The sequence below is a fragment of the Pseudomassariella vexata genome (genome assembly GCF_002105095.1).
Source record: "Pseudomassariella vexata strain CBS 129021 chromosome Unknown BCR38scaffold_11, whole genome shotgun sequence".
In the NCBI taxonomy this organism is placed as follows: domain Eukaryota; kingdom Fungi; phylum Ascomycota; class Sordariomycetes; order Amphisphaeriales; family Pseudomassariaceae; genus Pseudomassariella; species Pseudomassariella vexata.
In genome coordinates this window covers 1,685,370-1,710,445 of record NW_024467966.1, presented here as the reverse complement: position 1 = coordinate 1,710,445, position 25,076 = coordinate 1,685,370, and the positions used below count along the sequence as shown (strand labels likewise).

Here is a 25,076-nt window from a genome sequence, read left to right as displayed (position 1 = left end):
ATTAGACACAGTGACCCTGCATGAGAAGCAACACTCTGAATGCAGAAGTGAGAATGTTCTTTATTGGAAGCAACGCTGAATAGCGAGCGGAGACGAACTTGCAAATGTAGCTTCGGTGTAAATGTAAGGTTTTATTGCACGATCGCGATTGGCTAGCCGAAGTCTTCGTATCCTCCTCCTCTCGATTACATTGATAGAGCGCATTTCAAGGTAGTTAAAGAAGGAACAAATCGGTCGGTGGGATGTGTGTATCTATTGCGTGCCGCTTCCGTTTGCAGTATGCGGACCGAACAAACCAATCAGCATATGGAGTGCCGATAGGGGTCCGAGCCTCAAAACCCCGACCGACTGCAGCCCCCACACCGTACGCGGTACACAAGGCATTTCTCTGTACTTTGACCGATATAAGCGAGTTTTCTCGCCCGGCAGGTCAATTACAGGGCCCGTCATGTCAGTTAAATGCATCCGCACCCTCGTCCCCCTTTTGTAGTGAACCTGTTTTCTCGTCTCCTCACAAGCTCAGGCAGACGAATACGCAGCAGTACCTCTCATTGTCGAATACTACCATGCATTTCCTCCTCCTCGGTGCCACTGGGCGCACCGGCAAGCACGTCGTATCTGAATTACTCTCTCAAGGTCATACAGCGGTAGCCCTCGTCCGTACCGCTGGCAGCCTCTCCCCTCGTGCTGGCCTCACCATCGTCACTGGCTCGCCACTATCAAAGTCGGACATACAAACCGCTCTCTCCGCGGCGTCTTCCTTGATACCTTCTGCGGCCATCATCACGTTGAACGCAGTCCGCAAGTCCGAGAGCCCTTTCGCGTCCCAGCTCTCACCTCCTCGCTTCCTCGCCGACTCGTGCGCCAATGTTTGCGAGGTTATGGGGAATGCCGGCATCCGACGCATTGTAGTCATGTCGACAGCAGGTGTCGGGGACTCATGGGCTAAGCTACCGTGGCTTTCCAAGGCATTTATGGGCTGGACTAACGTCAAGTACGCACTCGAGGATCATGACCTCGTAGATAAGGAGATTCGGTTGACAAAGATGGATTGGACTCTTGTAAGGGCTTCGAGGCTGGAATTTGACGATCCGAAGAAGCAAAAGCCGGCCGACACCAAGGCAGACGTGCAAACGCTGGGCAGCAACGGTGTCGGAATGCGCATGGCCGACAGCGTGAGTGTGTCTAGTGCGGCGAGATTCCTGGTCAAGGTTGCAGTCGAAGGACTCTTCATCAAAGAGGCAGTAGTTATAAGGGATTGATGCCGCCGAGGAAGTCGTCAAATTGGGAGAGTATTGGGGAATATTGCTGTGACGGAAGAAACTTAGGGTTAAGACATGTTTGATGAAAGAGGCACTAATAGCAGGAATGAATTAAGAGCTTGAAATAATAGAAAAACACTTCCAAATCCTCTCTCGCAAGAACCCTTTGCTCCAAGGCTCGTGTCTATGCTAACCTCTACACTACCTATGCTTATTGCGATCGTCGGCTACGCCGCCATTGCCAACATCAGCGACAACTCTGGGGCGAAGTACGGTATGACCTTTCTGATGGCGTCTGGCATATATAGCAGCGTGCCGCTTGTGCTTGCCTGGCTCTTCAACAACTCCGCCGGTCACTACAAGCAGGTGACGGCGGCTACATGTCAACTACATTGTAGTATGCGCAGGAGACAAACGCACCCCTTTTAACAGTGCGACGTATGATAGTCCCGGTCTTCACAACGAGCTGCGCTACTCACACGACTTCCGTTTTATATCTGCTTGGCCTTTTCTAGCAGCTACAATAGCTAATTGGCTATGGTAGCCGCAATCCAGTATTGCTACAAGCAGCCATTAATTGGCTTGTTTATAGCTGCATTGCTAGTTGCTGTACTGTGTATTGTTGCGTTATATAGTGCATTGCTACTGTACGTATTTAATAGCTATTAGGTCTACAAGCCCGCTAGGTTACAGGGCCTACAAGGCTCTCCGTGACGCCTACGGGGGTTAACGCACTACAATGTAGTCAGTTGTTAACCTTGGCCTAGCCCTAAGGTGAAGCTGACGAAGAGTCTTGTCAATTTCCCCAGTCTGTTGGTCTCGGCGAATGTATGTCGCTTGTCGGGAGCCGACCCGGTGCATATGCATAGCGGGACGAAACGGGGCTACACGGCGCCCCAGCGAAATCCACAGTTTCCCGGTTGCTGGAATCACTTTTTAGATGTAGCGAAGCCCCCTCCCTCACTCCCGGAACCCGAGGAACTGCCCCCAACAGGCAAAAAGGTGGGGTGAAGAAAGCGATCCTTCCGGTTTGGCGCAGAGAGGGATCACTCCTAGCCTAGTCTAACCTAGCTGTCAGCTCGGAGCCCAAGCCTCATCTGAAGAATGCTGAGAAGGGCATGGGGATTTATCTCCCTTGGGACACAAACGACAAGGTTCGCAAAATTGAACCGGCCCGCTGGACAGGATGCAACCGTGGATGCGGATGATAGACAGCATGGTCGCAGGCTGCCGAGGCCCTCACCAACGCCGATCCAAGGCAGCTCGTCCGGGCGCTTATATACGCCTATGCCCCAGCACGATGGATACATCCTCGAACTTCCCACGCGCGAGGATCAGTAGCTTTTTTTTTCTTCGTTCCATTGCCAAAATGTGGTTCAGGCAAGGTCTTACTTCGCTCACGTGGGCCCTGCTGTCCGCGCTGCCTACCTGCCACGCCGAGCTGAAGCCCTTCGAGCTGACCCTGACGTGGGAGAAGCATGCTCCCGATGGCTTCGAGAAGAAGATGATCCTGACCAACGGCCAATTCCCTGGGCCGCCGCTCGAGATGAACTACGGGGACGACGTCGAAGTCACGGTGCACAACAAGATGCCCTTCAACACCACGTTGCACTATCACGGTCAGTCAGGCAGCCCGCGCGAGGACGACAGGGACAGGAATAGAAAGGCTGACGTAGCACAGGCATCGAGATGCTCCACACGCCCTGGTCGGACGGCGTGCCCGGCCTCTCCCAGCGGCAGATACAGCCCGGCGCGAGCTTCGTCTACCGGTGGAAGGCCACGCAGGCCGGCTCGTACTGGTATCACTCGCACCATCAAGGCCAACTCAACGACGGCATGTACGGCCCCATCGTCATCCACCCCGAGGCCAGCGCCGCCAGGCCCTTTGACAAGATCTCTAAGGATCCGGCGGTGGTCCGCGCCATGAAGCAGGCCGAGGCCGACGTCAAGCCCCTCATGCTCTCGGACCACCGGCACGTCACGTCGGAACAGGGGTGGGAAATCAACGTCAAGTCCGGCCTTGAGACGCCCTGCTACGATTCAATCCTGATCAACGGCAAGGGGCGGGTCGACTGCTGGGCGCCCGAGAAGATCGCCTCGCTGCTAACAGCCGAGCAGCGTCTATTTCTGCAGCTGGGCAACAAGACGGCCTTTACCGCCAAGGGGTAAGTACAGTACCGAGCCAAAAGTCTCCCCCACCAGCCCCCGTGCTAATAATGTATCCCTAACCCTAACATTAACGCCTCCGCAGGTGCCTGCCGGCCTCCGTCATCGCCAACGTCCAAGCAAATGGTAAGCAGACGAACCTGTCGGCTATACCTCCCGACATATTTGACGAGTGCACCGCCACCAACGCTCCGCGCGAGGTCATCAAGGTAAGCAAGGGGGACTACGCCAATGAGACGTGGGTCGCCTTCGACCTCATCGGCACCTTTGGCCTCATCACGGGCGTCTTCTCCATCGACGAGCACCCGATGCACATCTACGCCGTCGACGGCGACTATATTGAGCCGCAAGAGGTCGAGGCTGTCTCCATCACTAATGGCGACCGCTACTCCGTCATGGTCAAGCTGGACAAGCCCGGTGACTTCACCATGCGCATGGCGTCCCTCACTATGCCGCAGATGTTCACCGGCTACGCGACACTATCATACCGCGATCCCAAGCAGGCGACGCCGCCGAGCAAATCGTCCGTCGGCTACATTAACGATATTGGCGCCAACACGACGGCCAACGTCCGCTTCTTCGACCAGGCCAAGATGAAGGCGTTCCCGCCTGCGCCCGTGGCGCGGGCCGCCGACCAGACGGTCAAGGTGTCGATGCGCGTAGCCGGGCAGAGCTACAACTGGGCGCTTAACAACACCATTTACCCCATGGGTCTGGACAATGAGACGCCGCTCCTCTTCCACCCGGACCCGGAGCGGCACAACAACGTGACCATCACAACCAAGAACGACACCTGGGTTGACCTCGTCTTCCAGGCCGTCGTCTTCCCCATGCCACCCCACCCGATCCACAAACACGGCAACAAGATGTACCTGCTCGGGCAAGGGGACGGCCTCTTCAAGTGGAGCAGCGTTGCCGAGGCAGCCAAGGAGATCCCCCAGAGCTTCAACCTCGTCGACCCCCCGCGGCGCGACGGCTTCACCACCCCACCCGCCCTCCAGGGGCCCACCTGGATGGTGGTGCGGTACCACGTCCACAACCCCGGCGCCTGGCTCGTGCACTGCCACGTCCAGAGCCATCTCCAGGGCGGCATGAGCATGGCGATCCAGGACGGCGTGGACCAATGGCCGACGGTGCCGCCCGAGTACTGGAACTATAAGTGATGCACTGGAAATAATAATAACAATGTACCACTATCTTGGCTCGTATGCCTCGGGCCATAAAGAGCTTAAGATTTTCTGAAGACTACGGACTTGTATTCTCTCTTTCATCTATATAAACGTATAACGTTGTTCATAAGCGAGTCGCATACTTTTCGCTAAAATATGCTTCCTTAACTTTTATAACTGTAACGAAACCTCTAATAGTCTAGCTGCGTAAACCACTAAAGAGTCTGTAAGGGTTTGTGCTAGTAAGTAAGTCCTGCTGCGGAGTCCTTTAGCAATAATATCGGGGTCTGACGTATGGAGTATAGGGCTCTGGGTAACTGAAGTATTTGTCAGATAGGGCACCTGGTTCCTAGGTTCAGAAATAATATGGCACTAGAGAAGACTATTGTCACTTAAAGTTCAGAAGGCGAAAGAAACCCCTCTTCTCAAAAGTAACACCAAAGTTACCGACATGTTCTAAAGCATCTATAAAAGGCAGAGCAACGGGAGTTTGCGAGAGCAGAAGACAGAGAGAAGAACACACCTCATTCATATACAATCTTACGCACTTCTGACTACTCGATTGGACACACGTGATATTCGACAGTATTCAAGTAGGATAACTGGGAATAGAGTCGTCAAGGCAGTTTGCCTCACCAATAGGTTAGATTGATGCTTAGATTGATCACTGAAGTAGAGACTGTCTATCTATGAAATACCTGGAAGTCCTGTCCCTTATATACCCATCTCTCCTTCACTGATCCCCACTTGGATATGTTGGACAACCAACATAGTTGTCCAACATATTCACCCCTGTAGGTTACGTGACCTATCGGTCCTTTCCTTCCTCCGTCACAGTGGCAAGGATTGCAACCCCTGGCGCGGCGTAACAAGCCAGGCACAATCGTCAATTCCTAACGCCAGTAGAAATTAGATACAAAGAAAGAAACTTGCCCCTCCAAGTTTCCTTAGTGCCTTGAGCACTATTTGAGGGTCCCAGAAGGTTTCGTTGAAACGCCATCGGGTCGTCATGATTTCGCCCGCCTATCCAGGAGGGCCCGATCGCGACCTTCTAGCCCATCCTAATTCTAGCTTGTGATATTAAACTACTATATAGAATAGCACCCCCGAATTCTCTCGAAGTAGAATACTCTATATATAATAGCTTACTAAAATTAGCCCTATCTTAAGCCGATGTGACAGGCTTGGCCTGTGCGCAGGAATCTGGCTCTGGGGAGCACAGATCAAACGCCCCACTACCTAAGAGCATACAAATCAGCGCTACCCTACCTCACCGCCATTCCTTCCTTTCCTCCTTCCTCCTTCCCTCTGCATAGTATGACAGATACATCAGGGTAGTACAACAGGCTCGTTACATTGTACTGCATCCGTTACAGCCGAATTTAAATTCCTAGAACCTAATTAATAGGGTAAGCTTATATAAGAATATATTAACTATATATAATATTATCGTGAAAAGACATGCCTCCGCTATAAAGATGTTAGAGCAGGTAAACATTACTAATAATAAGAAACGGACGGATAATGTAGTGGGGCCAGCGCGGACGTCAGGAAAGTAGGTGACGGGGGCCAGGGAGGTGTTAGGTGTGAAGGTCAACCCTCGCAGACTCACTACAACCAGGTGACTTACAGCTGGAACACCTGCCATGGCAGTGTCAGATGGGAAGCCAATCATAACCCTTGTAGGAGCCCCGCCAAGCGTGGATGACTTAGTCGCGCTCCCTCAAACCTAAGTTGTCATCTTCTTTCCTTCGCTCCTTAGAGTAGAATCTTCGTCGATAGCACCTAATCGAGGTCTCTACCAATGCGATGCAACCCAGGTCGTGACATTAGGCAACCTTGGTGGGCTTTGCCAAGACCACCAAGGTTACCACGTGACTTAGCCCTTCGGGACTAAGTCCAACCTTCGTGCTCCATAGGACTAGATAGAATGTCATGCTTTTACAACCTCACAAATCTTTGACCACCTTTGCGTGTAACAGGAGGACTCCCCTGTCTTCCACACTTCTTAAGGGACACGGTGGTGACAGACGACTTTCAACAACTCGTCATCTCTTTTCATCATATTATTCAATCAACTTGACTTTTGTTTTCTATTGTAGTTAGCTAGCCCTTCAATTATGCGGTTCATTCCTACGTGCACTTAGACACTACTTTCGAAATCCTATTATTCTGCCCTCATCCTAGCCTTGACAATGACAGAGGATTGTATCTTGCTCTGATCAGAGCAATCTAGTGCTAGTGAGAGCTTCAATTCGACTTCCAGAGCCAGACGTCTTGTTCTGAGAATCATTCCGACGAGAGTCTCAGAGGCACATCCGACCAACTCGCGCACCAGACGTGTAAGAGCGAAGCTTTTACAACCAGTGTAACGGGGTAAGGCCGGACATCAGGGAAATAGGTTACGGGGCTAGGAGAAAGTCTATTTTCTCTTCTTTAAGAGGCACAGAGGCAGAGTAGGACACGAGTCCCCCATCTTCACGCATCATCATCCTCATCTTCATATCATCATCGCCTTCTTATCTATATCTTCACCTTCGCTTTTCAGTCAGTTATTTAGTTATTTTAGTTATTCAGCTTATCTTTACGTTCGAGATCCTATTATCACGATACGAGTATCAGAGGCACATCCGACCAACTCGCGCACCAGACGTATAAGAGCTTCGCTCTTATAACCAGTACCACGATCTTCGTCTGATAAGACCAACAGATGGGATCTGTTGGTACTGGAGCCGTCTGTTCAGTGTGTTAGGTGGTAGGTATATCCTACTGACCGCCTGACCCCGTTTCAATGCCCCACGAATAATGTACTTGTCGAGGGTGTTTGGGGGTTCCAGGAATGGTGGGTCTGAGGTGGAGGAGTTTGACGAGCTGCTCCCCCGAGGGATCGGATAACATGACCAACACCCCGGCTAATTAGGCGACCAGATGGTAGGGCCTTATCAGACGAAGATCGTGGTACTGGTTATAAGAGCGAAGCTCTTATACGTCTGGTGCGCGAGTTGGTCGGATGTGCCTCTGATACTCGTATCGTGATAATAGGATCTCTGTGACGGGCTCACTGCGAAACTATACAGCTCAACATGGCCAAATACTGTTAATTATCTAAGTGAGGAGGAAAGTAAAATAGGCGAGTTTTCCGAGAACACAAACCATGTTTTTATATGCCCTCGATGGTTCCTTTGGTGGATCCGGACGCAAGGTTCTTGCAGCTCCGGATCCCATTTCAGGCACAGCCTGTCACAATCTCGAACGTAAAGATAAGCTGAATAACTAAAATAACTAAATAACTGACTGAAAAGCGAAGGTGAAGATATAGATAAGAAGGAGATGATGATATGAAGATGAGGATGATGATGCGTGAAGATGGAGGACTCGTGTCCTACTCTGCCTCTGTGCCTCTTAAAGAAGAGAAAATAAACTTTCTCCTAGCCCCGTAACCTATTTCCCTGATGTCCGGCCTTACCCCGTTACAGCATATGTACACTTTGAGGTTCAGTGCAGGCACACAGTACTTAAGGATCATGAGCCGCTTAGTTGCATAGATTGATGTGCTTAGACAGGCGCTGTGGCTTACACGTACAGCAGAGGAACGAATAGATAAGAATACGGCTGTGTGGGATCAGAATATTCAGCTGCGCCCCAGGGCTGCTTTAAAGGGTCAGACGGATTTGCGACAGGGGTACGTGGTATCAAAAACAGGCATGCCCATCCTCACCTCTCTCAGCTGCAGGTCTGGTTGCATCCAGCCCATAATAGACACATCCTCGTTTTTGGCTAGATTGGTCTGGTCGTAAGGAGTCAGGATGAAGGCGCCCACTGTAGTGCTGCGCTGTGCCGTCTTGTCTCTGGGTAGCTGCTGACCGCTTACTACAACGTAAGTAGTAGGGGTCCACGCTAGGACGTCAATACCAATAACTACATATAGTAGAGGATCTGTTGGGACAACTACCCGATTAATTGAGTTATATAATTACGTTTACATCCACGTGGCATCAGCGCTCATCGCCTACCGAGGAGTCATGGATCTTCAGAGCCATCATGTCGAGCCGGATACCACCAACAACAACCGCAGCAGCGGCACAATCACCGTCACCGAAGTCCGCCCAAAAATCCCATTTCTGAAGCTCCGCCAGACGTGCGACCGGTGCAGCGAAGCCAAGGTCAAGTGCGACAAGGGAAACCCGCGGTGCGGCCGCTGCGACAGGCTCTTGCTCGACTGCGTCTACAGCCCGGCTAGACGCATTGGCAGGCCTCGTCCCCGTTCCCGGCGCTCTCCAGACCAAGAAGGCGGGGGACGCCCGGCTCGCGATGCTCGTGATGTCGATGACGCCGTGATGACCGACAGAGCCGACTACACGGCACCAGCACCACCGCCCCTGGCCCCGGCCCCGGCCCAGCCCCCTCAACAAACCCCAACGCCGTGGCACCTAAACCTAAACCTCGACGAGCCGCTGCCGAACTCTCTCTCCGATGAGGGTCGCTGGAGTGCGTCAGCTAGTGCCAGTGGTAGTGCGAGTGCCGGCCTCGGCGCCAGAAGCAACGACGCCCTGCAGTCCACCAACATGAGCATGAGAGACGACAGCCTCCTCGGCGGCAGCCTGGAGCAGCCCCCGTCGTTGGGCATGGACGTGGACGAGGTCCGGCACAATCCCTACGAGTACGACTGCGCGACCGTGGCCGTGGCAACGCTCGGGAAACTTGCCGCGGCGGGGCTCGATGGCCAGCAGCCGTCGGCTACTACTACTCAGACTACTCAGACAACCGCGGCCATCGACCTGCTCGCCGAAAAAATACCCCGTGCGTGCAGACAGGCCGCTCGCATACTCGTGTGTCCATGCTCGGCCGACATGGACACGGCTCTGCTGGCCGCGTCCCTGGCCACCGCCATCCTCGACGCCGCCGACGCCGCCCTGCGAACCCTCAAGCCTGCGGGACATGCGCTCGACGACGAGCAGCACACCGTCCTGGCCCTCGGTACTCTCCCTAACATATCCCGGGTCGTCACCCTCTTCACTCATCGCTACAGCGTCACCCAAGCCAGCCGTCCCCCAAAGGCGCTACTTTTGCTTGCCTCTTCCTTGAGGACCACGCTCAAGGCCTTGGCTGAGGAGACGACGAACCGCTTCCTCGACAGCGGCGACGCAACCTCCTCGCGTCGAGGTGGCAGCTAGTGGTGGTTATGTATGATTACGAAGTATATCGATCCAAGACCTGACAGCGCATTCGAGTCTGGGTATGTAAATGCACTGAAATTGGGAAAGCTTCGTTCGCCTTAAGATTCCCCAATTTTCAATACGCTGAAATCCAAAGGCAAAGCCTTCGGATTAATCTTTTTGTCGACAGTGTTATGTACGAAACAATTATTGACAAATAGGATTTCTGAAACCGGGGATATAACCAATAGAATTCCTAGAATGTTTCTTAGCATATATTAGTGTCTTAGTTTAACTTTGTGAAAGCTTAGCTCTAGTGTTCTACTATATGTGTGGAATCGCACTGGTACTAGTATTCCAGCTACATACGAAGGTGAAGAAGGAAAGTACAGGTGGGGGGTCTAAGCCGCACAAAGGCACTTGAGTATCTTGCCCGTATCCCACGTGACCTTAGGCCACCAATTCCACAATATGTATATTAAATGTAAAGGAGCTTTCCCAATCAGCGGACAATAGAAGATCCAGTACCATGTAGTGGCTTAGATTACTTTTGCTAACGTAGTCCACGGTCCAATTGTACACTTTGGCAGACCTTACACGACAATGTATAAGTTAATTCAACCACAACGCCTATCATCAATTGAAACTACTCAGAATCGTTATCTTCAGACGTCTCTACATCATTTCCACAAGTGCGCGCATTATGTCCGGGCTCGCCGCAGATTCTACAGCGCCGTACACGCGCAATTCGCCGCCTCGTACGACCACCAATTTGACGAAATTCATCATGTAACTGCCCATCAACCTCTTGTTGAGACTGTAGGTCCTGTCCAGCTTGTTTACGAAGTGACCCTCCACTCTGTAGCTGTTTTTTTTTCGCACGGCGACGTCGACTTAAGGTCTCATTTGCCTTTCGAAGTGATTCGACCTCGCCTTCTAAAAGGGCAAGCCGATGCATAACCTTCGTTGTACCTCGCTCAATCTGATCTATTCCAGCAAAAATTGACGTTGGTGAGCTATTTTAATGTCGTACAATCATATTTTTCACATAATCGCTTTGTCATTGGGCTTCGGTTGGGTTGTTCGGAGTCTTTGATTCCCAGGGGACGGGGAGACCAGCCGAGCTACCCGGAGGTGTTGGCGTATGTAATTTCACATCGAGCTGTGATATGACATAATCTGCATCGTACGGAACTATTCCTACCCCTCGGAAACCTCCTTGGATATTTGAAACCGTGAAAGTTGCGTTGTACGCGTTTAAAAACGCCGGTAAAAAGTCTTCTTTCGAGATATGACTTATATGTGCTCGCACGAGATCTTCGATTTCTTTTCCGTACGCTCTTTTTAACCCGCGAAAACAACCAACATCAAGAGGCTGGAGCTTATGCGACGAATAAGGAGGCATACAAAGCGTGACGATATTGTTAGCTTTGCAATATACCTCGAAATCGGTCGAGTGATGGCTTTCGTGACCGTCGAGGATCAATAGGCGATTAGTACCTTTCGTACGAGACTTGGTGTGATGATCGAAGTGTTTTATCCAATCTTCGCCTCTCTCGTTCGTAGTCCAGCCATTTTTAGTAACTGCGATAACCCAACCAGGCGGTAATGGGCTGTTTTCGTACCATGACGAGAGGTGGGTTTTGCCGGCGAAAATGATGTACGGAGGGAGGGCATAACCGGACGACCCAACGCCTTGAATAACTGTAACCCATTCCCGATTTCCTTTCTGAGCTGCTCTAGGCCTTCCGCGCCGATCAGAAGTCGTCACGACCATTTCGGACGAGATTTGGCCCATCACAAAACCGGTCTCGTCGAAGTTGTAGATATCCTCCTCCTGGATCGCGTATTTCGCAATTGTATTCCGTACCAGGTCAAACCACGCGCGATACGCGTCGGGGTCTTCGCAGAGGACTCTCTGATAGTCGATCCTTCGATTTAAACGCGTCCGGAGGTCTGGTTGTCGTCTTACGAAGCTCAAGGCCCAGTTGACGCCGACGCGTCCCGCGTCGCGACTTCGAAGTAATCGGTTGGCCATATCTTCAACACCACTCAATCGGGAAGGAAATGCTCGCGAATATATGTCGGTTATATGTCGTAAGATTGCCTCTTCTTCGGAAGGAGTCAAATTTTGCGTTGGCGATCGCGTAATCGCTCGAGCGGTTTTACCGTCGCGTCGATACGCAAGGGTTCTAAAAGGTACGTTAAAGATCTGACCAGCGCGACGTACACTTAATTTTGGATCAGATTGAAGCGCATGTATTGCTAGAATCATATCACTTTCATTCCAAGAACCAACCATAGTTATGTGGTGAAAAACCGCAGGTCAAAGTGGTAGCGTACGAAAATCTGCCGAAGTATGCAATTGGACCGTGGACTACGTTACCAGTTGATAGCATACTCGTTTAAGATCAATCAAGAAGACGTCGGGATTTCGCAAACGCCGTCTTTCTACATGACCTATCCTAATACAGCTCGCTCACAAGTCACTGACTGACCTGATTGAATTGACGAAGCTCGCAAAATGATGAATGGAAAATTTACGGCGTTGTATTTGGCAATCAATGCATCAATCCACATACACGCATCTAAGTGATGACGTGCAACGTACACTTTGACCTGGACGTATACCGAGGCTCTGCATAACGATAATTGCGTCTGGGTCTACTTGCCGTTCCATGTCATGCTTCGTATGAAAGAAAAACCACACATCTATAGGAAGGAAAAAAATACCAATACAGTCAGTTCGCAGACGCTAAAGAACCCTTTCCGCCTCAGGCATTCTGCTCTATCCACCCCTTGAGATCCCCGACATTGAGACACTCTAGGAAGAGCGAACCCTTGACCTCAATCGACAGCTCCTGCTTAAACTTCTCGGCCAACACCAGCGAAGTGAGGGAATCGATCCCTAGCTCCACAAATGGAGCCTCGTCGGTCAGGTCAGACAGGTCGAGTCCCGTCTCTTTGGCAATGAGCTTCAGCGCGTCGCGGACGATGCCTCCTGCCATTTCGCCGACGTTGCTGTCACCATTGCCCGCGGGAGCTGCTTCTGCTTCTTTATCTTCTTCTTCGTCCTCTGCTTCTTCTCCAACTTGCTCCACAGAGGGCCTCGTTGCCTGTGCGGTGGTGCGCTTGGCCTTTGCGGAAGAAGCGCGTTGAGATGCCACAGGCTTGGGCTTGGGTTTGGGCAGCATCGCTTTTTGGGGCTTGACAGGAGTGGTCGGAGCATGTGCCGAGGACGTCGCGGCTTCGGCCGCGACGCCCCCCGCCGCTGCCACATCTGGCGGCGAGAAAAACCTATCCATCAGGATGCGGTTGACACGGCGGAACCTCATGCCACCCATCATGCCCACAACCGCACCGTCCTGCAGAACATAGACGTCGCCCGAGAACATGTTGGCCTCGCTCGCAGGCGCCATGCGCACGTAGCTCCGGTAGCTACCGCCCGCAACCGCCGACTTCGCCATGCGGCAGCTGCTCCAGCCGTTGGTGACGTAGAAATAGTCCTTGGTGTTGGAGGCTTCGCTGCCGTTCATGACGAATCCGCCGACGTGGAAGAGGCTGTCGATCCAGTGGGGAGGCGTGTGCCAGGTGCCGTGTCTCTCGGGTGCCAATATCACGTCCGCGTAGGCTTCGAGCTCGTGGATCACGACGGAATGCATGCCACGGTACTTGTCCGAGTAAGAGACTACGTTTTCGAACAGTGTGTACGCCAGGCCGCGTCCCAGCCTGCTGGCGGAGCCTCCGGGGACCAAGGCCGTCAGCGCTTCGACGCGGCTGTCCACGAGCCACGACACCCTGCTGAACTCGGCTGCCCATTCGTCGGGGTCTTCGTATCTGACTGTCGCAGTAGCATATGGCTCTTGAGAGCGATTGCCCATGCCGTCCACATTGTACCATCGCACAGCCGTTGTCAGGTCCTCGAGGTCCATCTCGGCTTCTACTTGCAGAAGCTGCGCACCCTCTCGGTTCGACATCACGACTTGAGCGTGTTCCACTAGCATGTCGCAAATATTCATTGGCACCGTCCCGGTCGCTGCTGGAACCATGCGCTTGTACAGGTATTCGCCGACGGTCAGAGCCATATCAGCCCAAATTGACTGCACTGAGAGTTAGCACGCGAGAAATCGGCTACGTAGCGCACCGTCTGCAACTCACCGAAGTCGCCACGCCATGTCCGTTCATGCGGTGGCCGTCCAGGGTGCTCAATAACTCTGGATGCATCATGTCTGAGACGACGACAAGCTTGCCTGTGTTTTCGGTGATTTCCTCTGATACGATCTGCTGCATGGAGGAAGTCCGCAGTGCAGAACCGCTTTGCGCTGTCGTCTTATTGTTCGGGTTGCCGTTCGGATAGGCCTTATCCAGAGTCCAGGTGCCTTCATATTGTATCCAGTGGTTCTTCTCATTCCACTTATAAGTATCGAGCGATAGGAGGGTGTGGCATCTTTCGTACGAGCGGTGGTACTCATTCCAATTGACAGCAATACCAACACGGTGGAGTGATGCCAGAGTGTTTGACAAGGTCGCAAAGTTGTCCTCATTGCGACGGAGCGATGCAGTCACCTGTGCGTCTGCAATGTAGCCTCGAATGAGCGAGGCGCACACGGGGTGAATCCCAATCTCTATCCACGTGGTCTTCTCGTCAATGATGCCGAATTCCTGGGCAGCTTCGAGAGCACCGACGAAATTGACCGGTTCCCGAGCCGCTTTACTCAGGTACTTTTCGTTGATGGTCTTGCCATCAAACACGCAAGTGTTGAGCAGTGGAGAGAGGATGGGAATCCTCGGGGTTTTGTAAGTGACGTGCTTTGCCAGCTGCTCGAACGGCCTCAAAATGATGTCCATCTGACTGGTGTGGAAGGCAAAGGGGACATCGAGGAGCGTGCACTTGACGCCTTCGCGCTCCAGAGCCTTTCGCGTATCCTCAATGTCTTCTCGAGAGCCTCCCAAGACCGTGTCATCGGTTCCATTCATGCATGACACCTGGTATCTTCCATCCGTAGCAATGCTCTTGATCTTGTCCACGCTTGCGCGTACCGCAAGCATGACGTGACTGCCCTCTTCGCATTGGGAGACGGCGAGTTCTGCACGTTTTCCCACGAGGAGGATGGCATCGGCTGCCGATATTACACCAGCCACGACCAAAGCCGCATATTCGCCCAGACTGTGGCCAATGACAGCGCTAGGTTTGACTCCAAGCAACGACCAGAATTCGGCGAGGGCAATCTGGGTGACGACGATGGTGAGTTGCGTTGTGAGAGGAGAGACGCCATCATCCCCGGGGATGCCTTCGATGAGTGGAATTACCGAGGGGAAGCCGAATAATTGCACCAAATGATCGAGGTGGGCAATCTGTTGGCGATAGTACGGGAATGATTTGAATAATGCCGCGCCAATTCCCAGATAAAATGAGCCTTGGCCGGTGAAGGCGAATGCGACTGAAGGTGCGGTTGCCGACACGGGGCGGATTTCCCCAATGGTAGGCAGGGTTGATACCAGAGCTTTTCGTAACTGAGGAATGCTGGAAGCTGAGACTGCCACTCTGGAGCTGTGATGGATTCGCCGAGCAGTGGTCGTATACGACAGGTCACCTAGATCGGTGTCTGGATGCTTGTCGAGATATTCGACGAGGGCCGTCAGATTGTCTTTGAGAGAATTTTTGCTTTTGGCAGAGATTACTACCGGATGGCTTGATCTGGGATCCGAGCCGCAGAGTTTCCTCTCTGGGGCGTCTCCGAGCATCAGCGTGGTATTACCACCGTGGGCCCCGAAACTGTTCACAACAGCATACCGAGTCTTTCCAGCTTCCCTCGGCCACGGTTGAAGATCCATGGCAAGTCCAGCCTGTCGCTTCCCCAGATCCAGAGGTATGATGGGGTTGATGGCCGTCTTAATCCCAACATGTGGCGGGATGTCATTGTTTTGGAGGACCAGCAGCACCTTGATTAGCGAGGCAATGCCCGCAGCGGCCTCCCCGTGCCCAATGTTGGATTTCACAGCTCCCAAGTGAAGAGGCTGGTCGGCGTGGCGACGTGGTGAGAGGGGAGCAAAAAAGTCGCAAACCGACTCGGACTCGACCGCGTCACCGACTTGAGTTCCGGTGCCGTGAAGTTCGACATAGCCCACGTCGAGAGGGTTAATACCCGCAGCTTGTGTGACCTGAGCGTAGTTGCTCTTCTGTGCCCCAGCGTGGGGCTGAGTGATGGAGGCGGCATATGCAGAATGGTTTGTTGCGCCAGCCAGGACGGTGGCAAGGATGTTGTCGTTGTCCGCAACTGCGTCTTCCAGGCGCTTGATTACGACGGAGCCGATGCCGTCAGCTCGGCAGTACCCATCGGCCCCCTCGTCCCACACCTTGCACTGACCCGTCCTGGACAGGAAATGACCATTACCCAGTATGGCGTAGTTGTCGGGATTTGTAATGACGCTGAGACCGCCCGCGATGACAGTATCCGCTTCGCCAGCCCAGAGCGCCGAACATGCGGCATTGACAGCAGCCAACCCGCTGGAGCATGCGGTATCGATATTGAAGCTTGGACCGCCGAACTTGAAGAAATAGTTGATGCGTCCGTTGGCAAAGGCTCGCTCCCCTCCTGGCACCGCGTGTGTCCCGATGTTTTGAGCTGCATTCAGCTCCCGCCAGTCGTCGCTTGCTTGGCCATAGTATGTGCCAATCCGCTCTAGAGTCGTGGAGGGCGTCCTGTTGGGTGCGTAACCAGACATTTCGAGCGCTTCGTAGGCGGTGACGAGGGCCAGCCGATGCATGGGGTCTGTTTGCTCTGCCTATAATCGACCAGTCAAAAAAAAAAGAACTATTGCAAGACAGCCTTCTCGTGGTTATATTACTTACCTCTCTTGGGGACATGTTGAAGAAGGCGGCGTCAAACATGCCCGGTTGATCAATGAAGTTCCCCCAAGGTGTGGGCGTCGAATTGGGGACCTGGCCAGATGGATCGAAATGTGCTTGTAGATCAAACCTGTCGGCTGGAACTTTTGTGTGTGTGTCTCTTCCTTCTTTTAAGAGGTCCCAGAAAAGCTTACAGTCATTTGCGCCGCCGGGAAGCCTGCACGACATTCCAACGATGGCCAGAGTAGACTGGGCAGCAGTTCGCGGTGCGCTAGGCGCGATATTTTCGAAAGACCAGTCGATAAAATCAACGTGCTTCTTCATCGTTACTTGGCCAAGACCCTCTGTAATGGTTGCTAATATGCTCCTGGAGACGAGAGACGAGCGAAATAGAGATGTTTCGCACTCTGCCGATCCAGAATCCGAGATCGAATCCAATATTCCGCCACTCAGATTATCGAGGAAAATGCCACCCATTAAAATGTCAGAGGCGATTTCTTCAAAAAGCTCGCCTGCGTTGCAAGCGAGGTATGGTTTGCCCGTCTGTGGCGAGAGCAGCGGCAGCCGGATGCTAAGAGAGTGAGTGCACTTGGGTGCAGAGCCGTGGACGATGGACTGGACGTCTTCAGCCGTGTAGAGATGTGGCGCGTGGCACAATCCATTGTATACAGGCATCGGGAGGTGCTTCGAGTAGCGCAGAGCTTCAGAGTGCCTGAATGCGTTTTTCAGGCGAGATGGCGGACCTGTAACGCTGACTGAGGTCCTATCCGACGCACTGATGAAGACTTTTGTCGGCGTGGGGTTGGACTAGAAAGATATTGATATTAATAGGGGCACACGTCTGCAAGTATAGAGAGCTAATATTTACCGATTCTGTGTTGTAGCGGTCGAGCTGCTCCTGCACCTTTGCGACGGACACGCCGGTCAGCACATAGGCCCAGCTGCCATAGGTTCCATCTTGATCGCGCGATTCGAGTCTCCCAGACACGCCGTCAACGTGGATGCCCAGTCTGAAGGCGACTCTTATGCTTTCCACACCGTTAATGGCGACTTCTGCCAAGGTTCTCGAGACGGAGATGGCAGCAGCGGCAAATAACCCAATACTGAGGCCAGAGAGCGTCGTTCTAGCACTAGGAAGGTCGACAGGCAGATTATCGGCTTCATGGTGACTGCGGAATAAGTCAGTATATGGTTCTTTTGTGCTTGTACTCTGCGCGGTAGCCTGACCCAATGAACATGCCAATCTCCAGGACGCAGAGCAGGGCGCTTTCCAGTGCTCCGCCTACAGGACCTTGTCTGAAACCGGGGTCGTCGGCGAGAGACAAGACCGACTTGAAGGGAGGGACGAGCTTCTTCAGGTGCAAGGGCAACGCTGCGACTTCTTCGTGGACCATGTCGCCACAAGCGTCCAGGAAAATGGCGAGGAGGCGAAATCTCTGGCGTTTGCTGTGAGTGTGGAGGCGGCGAAACAAATCACGCAGGTCGTCATTGGGAAATTCGTTGCTGAAAAACAGCAGCCGCGAAGTAAAGTCGCTGAGACCTTCCGTTGAGGGAGTGGCGGTCATAATGGTTGCACGTCAAGAAGAGCGGTGGTTGATGTGATGGAAAGAGAAGGTGGCATGCAAACCAGGCGGCGCAAACCGATGTTTATCTTCCTTTCGAAGGGCTATACTTAAATTAGCCGTCATTTACCATACATCGAAACGAATACAGAAGAAGCCGAACCAGTAAGCATCAGCATCAGTGTGATTATCCTACGCTGTCCGGCCCGGTCAGATGTCAAGCATGGCACGGGAACCGACGAGAGCCGGAGCGTGAAAGCCCCGAGCACAGGAGGACAGGAGATCACCACGCTTAGAAAAGCACCGGGAAAGGGACAGGGACCGTCTCAAGAGTCTCCGCTTCCCGGCAAGGAGGGAGACACCATCCAGGGTGCATTTTCATTGGTTCGACTTTGCACACGCCGCCAGCATCAGGTGATGAGCACGTATTCTCCAAACCTCATATCTTGTCCAAACGTGAGTTGCCTGAATTTTATTTAACTATGAAGAGTATTCACGTGGCCTCGTCTCCTGTTCTCGACGACGGCGCTTGTGCATATTCTATTCTATCAACTTGCGTTCAAGTCCCGCCTTGCGCTACAATAACAGCTTTACGCCTGGAAGTTTACAACATTCTTTCGGATAGCTCTATAATCTCTCTATATATATGACCAGTGGCCTACCCTACGTCGCCACCTTGCACCTTTTGTTGACGAACCATCGCTGCGTGCCGCCCTGCATAGCGAAGCCCACCTTGCGAGTGTCAGCCAGCATCTGCAGAATTTCCATCGTGGACGGCTCGATTGCACTCTGGAGCAGGTCCTGTGGAACGTCTCCGTGGATTTTACTGATAATCTCCCTCGTCGACAAACCGGACTTGCTGTTTGCGTTTCGTCCCCCATTCAACATACTGTCGAGCAGTGCCCCATAAATCAACTTCTCCCGCCCCCTTTTCTGCCTGATGTACTGGTTGATTTTGGTTGGCAAATTCTCGATTCTAACCCCATGAGCCGGGTATCCGATGATGCAGCCCTGTGCGGCCATACGGTCGAGACTTTGAAGGTACAGCGCTAGATCCTCGATGACGGTAAAGCCGTGTCCCAACACATTATCACCAGTAAATAGAGCGTTCTCCTCTTCGAGTAAGAAGCACATGTGATCAACGGCGTGACCAGGCGTGAAGAGGGCTTTGATAGTGACACCCTCGACTGCGAATATCTGACCGTCTTCAATGTCATGTTGGCCTGGATCAGGGTTGCACTTGTAAATGCGATCTGCGAGGGTAGCATCGTATGCAACGAGGTCGGGTATACCGCCCGTGTGATCGCCGTGCCAGTGCGTAAGTAGGACGTGAGAAATATGGAGATCTCTTTCTTTTAAAATTTCGACCAGTCGTTCAGCCCATACTGGAATTCCCTACGTGGATAGTGTCAGGATCAATTGCACCGTTGTACAGAATGTCTCTGCCCGCCGCTCCGCTTACATACCTCGCCAGTGTCGATTAGAATCCTTGCTTTGCCAGTGCCGACGAGGAAGGTGTTGGTTCCCTGGAGTTGCATCTCCCCGGGGTTTCCTCCCATCACCCTGACGACTCTGTCTGTAACATCTTCTACGTCGTCGAGGTGGGGCAATTGGCTTGCCTGGGCTGAGAGGTAGTCCTTCCAGAATGCGCGGTCGATCTTGACGTTTGCCAAAGTTGCCATGATGGATTACTCTACACAAGACGATGTGGTTGGATCAACGACCAATTCGGTCTTAATATTGCGGCATCAATGTTATCAGTATAGTTTGGCCGGGATATTTGTTTCCAAATGCTTGGTTTTCTTCGATCAAGAAGAATTCAAACCTCGCCATTTTGGCGCGTGCTGACTGAAACGAGCAGGTAAGCACTCTGAGTGCGGTGGTCGTCGGAAACCGACCTCAGCCGCAAATGCTCGTGTAGTCCTTTGATGTAGACCTGGATGGGCTAACGCCGTGCTAACGCCGTGTTTAGCTCGCCATAACTCTTATTTTATTCTAGAATGAAGGGCACATTTCTAGCCTTGCCCTTCGGATCTCAACAGTGAAGTTGTGCGAAACAACTCCTATCTGTCTCCGTTGTGGTCACGCCTCCTCGGCGTCTCCCTCAATGCAACCAACTAGTGTTTTATTTTTTTTAAGTCGGCTGGTGTAGTTGGTCACTTCGCTGGTAGATAAGTCCCGACTTGAGCCTCGCCCACTTGGGTCGGTGACGAGTCGCGGGTTCGAATCCCGCAGCTGACACACAAGGGGGTTTAGTCAACCCTTACGGCGCGCTGCCCACCTTGTTGACTTCGCCTACCTAGCGATAATAGGGAGATTGGTGCAGTTTAGGATTACGAGCATCCTAGCCAGTCGACCGTCAAGCACTACGTCGGCGGAATATAACTCGACAGCCGGTCCAGAATTCGAATCGTTAATCCGACCCCTTATCGGACCCCCTCTCGCCGCGATTCTTGCGAGCGTCTAGACCACGTTACGGTCTATCCACTTGAGCGTATGGTTGAGATGTATACGCTCGACGAGAACCCCAATTAGCAGATACTACGACTTGTCGCGACAAAAAAAATAGTCGAGCATCTTCTGCACATCAGCAGCATCCCACCCCTGAGGACGAATTTAAGTGCCACATTACCACACTTATCGGTAGTTCAGGCAGGGGTTGTAGCACAGACTTAGGGAGGGACAGGAGGTTTAGTAGTCGTTTGGCTACAAGTTTACCTGTATAACCGCCCGACGCGGCTTAAGGGCCCGCTATATCATCTATAGCCCCTTAAGGGAGTACTTGTAGAGGTACCGAGGGTTAACACCTACGGCGTATTTAATATTATTATTATTTTTTTTATTTTTGATAATGGGCTGAGCCCAATCAGGCCCAATATGGTGGACCCAGAGAGCTCAAGAGCTCTCTAAGCTTTATTTCCCCTTCTCCTTCTTCTCCTTCCTTTCTTCCCTAGCTTTAGGATACTCGTTGCAGTCGCTCAGCTAATTGTCAAAATCCTCAACTGAGCCCATCACATTTTTAAGCTAGGAGGCTCAAAACGGTGACATAAATATATATTTATTTTATATGTAACAGAGCCTATCAGGGTCCTAAGAAGTCTTGGCTTTATCGAGCAGCAAGTAACGAATAAACACGTTTGTCAATAAGGCCGTCAAGAGATAACTCTTATTCGGGTGGTTAAGCTGAATACCTGGATTGACCACTGAAGAACTGAACTAGCTATTCTAAATGGTAAAGACTGATCCTTATATATTCCCGTTCGTCTCTCATTGATCAGTAGTGCTCGGGTTGAGCGGACTGAGCGCTCTTGGTCCCGTTGCCATGTCACGTCCCGCATACCCCGTCTGTCTATAGAAACTCTCAGGTGTTGACCGCAACACCTGAGTTGACCGCAACACCTGATTCGTCATTGAATAAGCAAGCAATAAAGACATAATCAAGCCGATCACGTCGGACCCCGGTCGGTGCTAGCTCGATCGGGTAGCGAGAGCGAACCCACCAACCATACGTGATGTTGAAACGGCGGGCTTCATCCAACGCGATTATCCGTCTTACCTACATGTAGCCCCGTTCCGAGGCTCGGTCCAGTCATCTCGATCGACTTAAAATACCGAGTGTCTGGCCCAATTTCTCTCTTCAAAGCCTCAGAGGAGTACCGCACTTGCTTGCACATGTCGAAGCTTATTACCAACAGCCCTAGATTCGTGTCACAACTATTGCAACGCCCCAAAATGCCAGCTTTTACTCTGTATGGCGCTCGCGGTTCGACCAACACGGACCGTGTCCGCCTGACTCTCGCCGAAGGTGGCTTCACGGATTACGATCTCGTGCTCATCAACCTGCAAAAAGGGGAACAAAAGGTGGGTGAACTATTTCTCTTGGGAATACGACGCCTGAGCAAACTGTAAAATTGTATATCGCTGACGCCACAGCACCCAGTCTGAAGAAAACATGAAACGTCACCCGTGGGGTAAAATACCCGTCGTCACTTTCCCCGATGGCTTCATTATCTACGAGAGTCGCGCAATCTGCAAATACCTCGCGCGAAAGTACTCGTTCCCGCTTCTACCCCCGGACTCAGACGTCGAAGCTACGGCGCTGTTTGACCAGGCGCAGTCGGAAGAAATCCTCTATTTCGCCGACCCTGCAGGTAAAATCGCATTTGAGAAATTTGGCAAGAGATTCATGGGCCTGCCTCCCGATGAAGTCGTGGTCTCAGGTGCACTGCGGTCGGTCGAGGCGTTTTTCGACGTGGCAGAACGTCTCTTGCAACACAAAGACTACATGGCTGGGAAGAACTTCACTCTTGCGGATATCTACTACATTCCGCTGATCCAGAGACTTTTCGCGAGCGGGTATGGAGACGTCATCCTCAGTCGCAAAGCCGTGAGTGCTTGGTGGGACCGCGTCATCAATAGGCCAGCCATATCAAAGCTGTTGGCCGCTGACAAGGAGGCTATGGCTGCTGCGGCTGCCGCACGTAAATAGGGTAGTGAACAGGATAGAAATCAATCTGAAGAGGAATGAATTGCGAAGTGCCAGCTCTGTAACACTTTTATGCCCTACTCAGCGCATGCCATCTAGAAAAGCAGCGGCTCCCAGACACCTCCGCAATGGCTGTCAAAGGACGTGGCAATGTCCAGGATGCTACTGTAACACTCGAGGGATTTCTGACGCCGGCGAAGCAAGTGATTGGGCAGCAAGCATGGATGGACAGGAGTCTACGACGGGACGATAGAGGCCGCTATAAAGACGAGCTATCCCAAAGTTTGCCAAAAAGCGACCAGGATGCTTTCATATCGTATTCTTGGTGAGTGCCGGGCTATGGAGAACACTCCAAATCCTCGACAATGCGCCAGTGCGTATTCCACAAATTAAGGAGAGCGCAGTCTTGGAGGTCTTACAAAGGTTGCGAGGCAATGAATCCAGTAATAGATACTAGGTACGCTAAGTCTAAGATAATCAATCAAAGTAAAATCCAGGCTTCGCAACAGGTGTCTCTCTTGCCAACACCTCAAATCATTGCCGGCCTCCAGCCGACAAGGGCAATCCGGGTAGCCACGAAAAGCATCGTCCCAATTGCGCAAGCTGCGCCACCAAAGGCGATAGCATTGGTGAAGGACCCTACGCTACTTGAAATGATGGCACCGCCGATGGGGGACCCAGTCAACCCGGCAAATGCCGAGATTGTAAAGACTGTGCCGGTGCGGACACCAATGTCTTGAATGGGCGAGAGCTTGGCACAGAGGGCGGGCGTGAGACTGATGCCAGCGCCCGAGGACACGCCAAAGAGCGCTGCGAACAGGATGATGGGTGCGTTGCCAGTCGAGGGGAGCCAAAGGCCGAGGATCAGGATCGACGTCAAGGCGCTCATGACGATCATTACGTTGAAGTGTCCGACTTTGTCAGCAATTGCATTGGGCACGGTGCGCCCGAAAAGGCTGGAAGCGTAGATATCAGCTGATTGCAATTATCGCCAGGAGCTTTGGGGTGGCTGGGGGGACGGGAGAGAGGGCGCCGGCTTTCTTACCTCGTAGCGTTCAGGATGCAGACAAGGTATTGGGCGAGATGAGGCGACATGCCGTGCACAGTTGCATGGGCGACGATGAATGTGAAAGGAATGAACATGCCCCCTGGAGGAATATCAGTGTCGTGTACGATCTGGAGGGGTGTTTGACCAGAGCGCACAGTAGAAGAAAAAGACTGCGACAGTCCATAAGGCAAAGGCCGGCTCTCGGATGGGCCGGACGAATGCCACAAATACCAGTGGGCGTTTCTGAGGCTTGATACGACTTGTGAGAGCAAAGTTTGCAAACAGCAAAAGCGCCAGGATCAGGAAGGCACAGCAGCGAAGGGTCCACCCGAAGCCGACTCGAGGGAGTAGATTGATGATGAGGACTGGGAAGATGAGACCGCCGAGGGATGAGCCAGCGGCAACGACACCGAGTGCGGCACCGCGCTTCTCTAGAAACCATGTAGATACCTATAAAAAAACCAGACTCAGTTGGCCGGCGTTTGCGAGCATCGGGAAAGACTGGGGCATACACTTGAAAACGCAGGACTGAAAACGAGCGAGGAGCCGATGGCGGAGCAGACTGCTTGGCTCAACAGGATTTGATAGTACGTCTTGGAGATGCTGGTCATCATCAAGCCGAACACATGCAAAAATGTGCCGGTGATGAGCAGGTATCGGGGGCCAAAGTCGTCGAAGACCTTGCCGGCGAAGATGCCGCCAGCGAACATGAAGAAAACTGCTCAACATTAGAGACTACAAGACCGGTGGGTGGCACTGCCAGGGCCCAAACGTACTCTGGAGTGAAGGTATCCAGGCGATATCAGACGGCGTGTAATCGTGGAGCTGGTTGGACTGGTAGTACTCCTGGAAGACGCCAATGACGTTGACCCATCCGAACGACACGAACAAGCAAGCAGTTCCGCCAGCGACAGCGAGCCAGGCCGTCGGCCCGCCGTCAGGATACTCACTCACCTGCTGCACCTTTTCCTCTGCTTGTATGGCTTGGACAGAGTCGTCTCGAGGCGGCGGCGACATAATACTGCTCATCTCCATCTTGGAGGTGTTGAGGTCTGACGAGGTGAAGCTTTGAGTGCGAAATATCTCGTCCATTCCGATGACGGCTGACGTCAATCCTGTCTGCTTCGTTAGAAAGGTGTTCTTCCGAATAAAAAGTAGAACCAAAGTCGTTGACCTCAAACCTTGTCGTCTTATAAGACCGGGATCCAACGGACACCGAAAGAAAAAGCACCGACCGGACCATCATGTACCCACCCTGACAACTGCCTCACGTCTGCCGCGGTACAAGTAAAGACCGTCGAAATTCCGGCAATATTGGCTATTACAGCTCTCGGATACCGTTTCTCACGGGAACACGGTCGGTGACTTCTAATAGAG

General features: G+C 52.4%; 7 protein-coding genes and 1 non-coding gene across 8 annotated transcripts; 5 read left to right on the top strand and 3 right to left on the bottom strand.

Moving 5' to 3' along the window:
- Nucleotides 1-393: 393 nt before the first annotated feature.
- BCR38DRAFT_442982 (uncharacterized protein) lies at nt 394-1,409 on the top strand. Its single transcript, XM_040860848.1, has one exon. It carries the CDS (start codon nt 567-569, stop codon nt 1,260-1,262), a length of 696 nt encoding a protein of 231 aa, XP_040713175.1. The 5' UTR covers nt 394-566; the 3' UTR covers nt 1,263-1,409.
- A 1,170-nt stretch (nt 1,410-2,579) lies between these two features.
- BCR38DRAFT_526459 (multicopper oxidase) lies at nt 2,580-4,591 on the top strand (the record flags this gene model as incomplete). Its single annotated transcript, XM_040865354.1, has 3 exons — nt 2,580-2,881; nt 2,944-3,427; nt 3,514-4,591. The coding sequence occupies exons 1-3, from the start codon at nt 2,632-2,634 to the stop codon at nt 4,589-4,591; spliced, it is 1,812 nt and encodes a 603-aa protein (XP_040713174.1). The 5' UTR covers nt 2,580-2,631.
- A 3,753-nt stretch (nt 4,592-8,344) lies between these two features.
- Nucleotides 8,345-10,129, top strand: BCR38DRAFT_442977 (uncharacterized protein). The gene is made up of 2 exons (XM_040860847.1): nt 8,345-8,474; nt 8,526-10,129. Exon 2 carries the CDS (start codon nt 8,620-8,622, stop codon nt 9,769-9,771), a length of 1,152 nt encoding a protein of 383 aa, XP_040713173.1. The 5' UTR covers nt 8,345-8,474; nt 8,526-8,619; the 3' UTR covers nt 9,772-10,129.
- Nucleotides 10,130-12,300: 2,171 nt separating this feature from the next.
- BCR38DRAFT_397757 (beta-ketoacyl synthase domain-containing protein) lies at nt 12,301-18,168 on the bottom strand (the record flags this gene model as incomplete). Its single annotated transcript, XM_040857672.1, has 5 exons — nt 12,301-13,853; nt 13,912-16,539; nt 16,607-17,410; nt 17,472-17,772; nt 17,831-18,168. The coding sequence occupies 5 exons, from the start codon at nt 18,166-18,168 to the stop codon at nt 12,528-12,530; spliced, it is 5,397 nt and encodes a 1,798-aa protein (XP_040713172.1). The 3' UTR covers nt 12,301-12,527.
- A 544-nt stretch (nt 18,169-18,712) lies between these two features.
- Nucleotides 18,713-20,010, bottom strand: BCR38DRAFT_397753 (metallo-beta-lactamase superfamily protein). Its single transcript, XM_040857671.1, has 2 exons — nt 19,632-20,010; nt 18,713-19,560 (listed from the first exon to the last, which is right to left on the bottom strand). The coding sequence occupies exons 1-2, from the start codon at nt 19,845-19,847 to the stop codon at nt 18,829-18,831; spliced, it is 948 nt and encodes a 315-aa protein (XP_040713171.1). The 5' UTR covers nt 19,848-20,010; the 3' UTR covers nt 18,713-18,828.
- Nucleotides 20,011-20,303: 293 nt separating this feature from the next.
- BCR38DRAFT_t262 lies at nt 20,304-20,406 on the top strand. Its single transcript has one exon. It is a non-coding gene; the product is annotated as a tRNA-Thr (tRNA).
- Nucleotides 20,407-21,897: 1,491 nt separating this feature from the next.
- On the top strand, nt 21,898-22,654 carry BCR38DRAFT_459877 (glutathione S-transferase domain-containing protein; the record flags this gene model as incomplete). Its single annotated transcript, XM_040862342.1, has 2 exons — nt 21,898-22,026; nt 22,106-22,654. 2 exons carry the CDS (start codon nt 21,898-21,900, stop codon nt 22,652-22,654), a joined length of 678 nt encoding a protein of 225 aa, XP_040713170.1.
- A 495-nt stretch (nt 22,655-23,149) lies between these two features.
- BCR38DRAFT_374676 (major facilitator superfamily transporter) lies at nt 23,150-24,791 on the bottom strand (the record flags this gene model as incomplete). The annotated part of the gene is made up of 5 exons (XM_040857326.1): nt 23,150-23,607; nt 23,697-23,799; nt 23,855-24,149; nt 24,212-24,417; nt 24,476-24,791. 5 exons carry the CDS (start codon nt 24,789-24,791, stop codon nt 23,181-23,183), a joined length of 1,347 nt encoding a protein of 448 aa, XP_040713169.1. The 3' UTR covers nt 23,150-23,180.
- Between the last annotated feature and the right edge of the window lie 285 nt (nt 24,792-25,076).

Bases quoted from the DNA above. Each gene is read 5' to 3' on its own strand.
- BCR38DRAFT_442982 (XM_040860848.1), top strand. From the start codon at position 567: ATGCATTTCCTCCTCCTCGGTGCCACTGGGCGCACCGGCAAGCACGTC.
- BCR38DRAFT_442977 (XM_040860847.1), top strand. From the start codon at position 8,620: ATGGATCTTCAGAGCCATCATGTCGAGCCGGATACCACCAACAACAAC.
- BCR38DRAFT_397753 (XM_040857671.1), bottom strand. From the start codon at position 19,847: ATGGCAACTTTGGCAAACGTCAAGATCGACCGCGCATTCTGGAAGGAC. The intron at 19,561-19,631 runs GTATGTAAGCGG...CTATCCACGTAG, and splicing joins TTCTAATCGACACTGGCGAG to GGAATTCCAGTATGGGCTGA.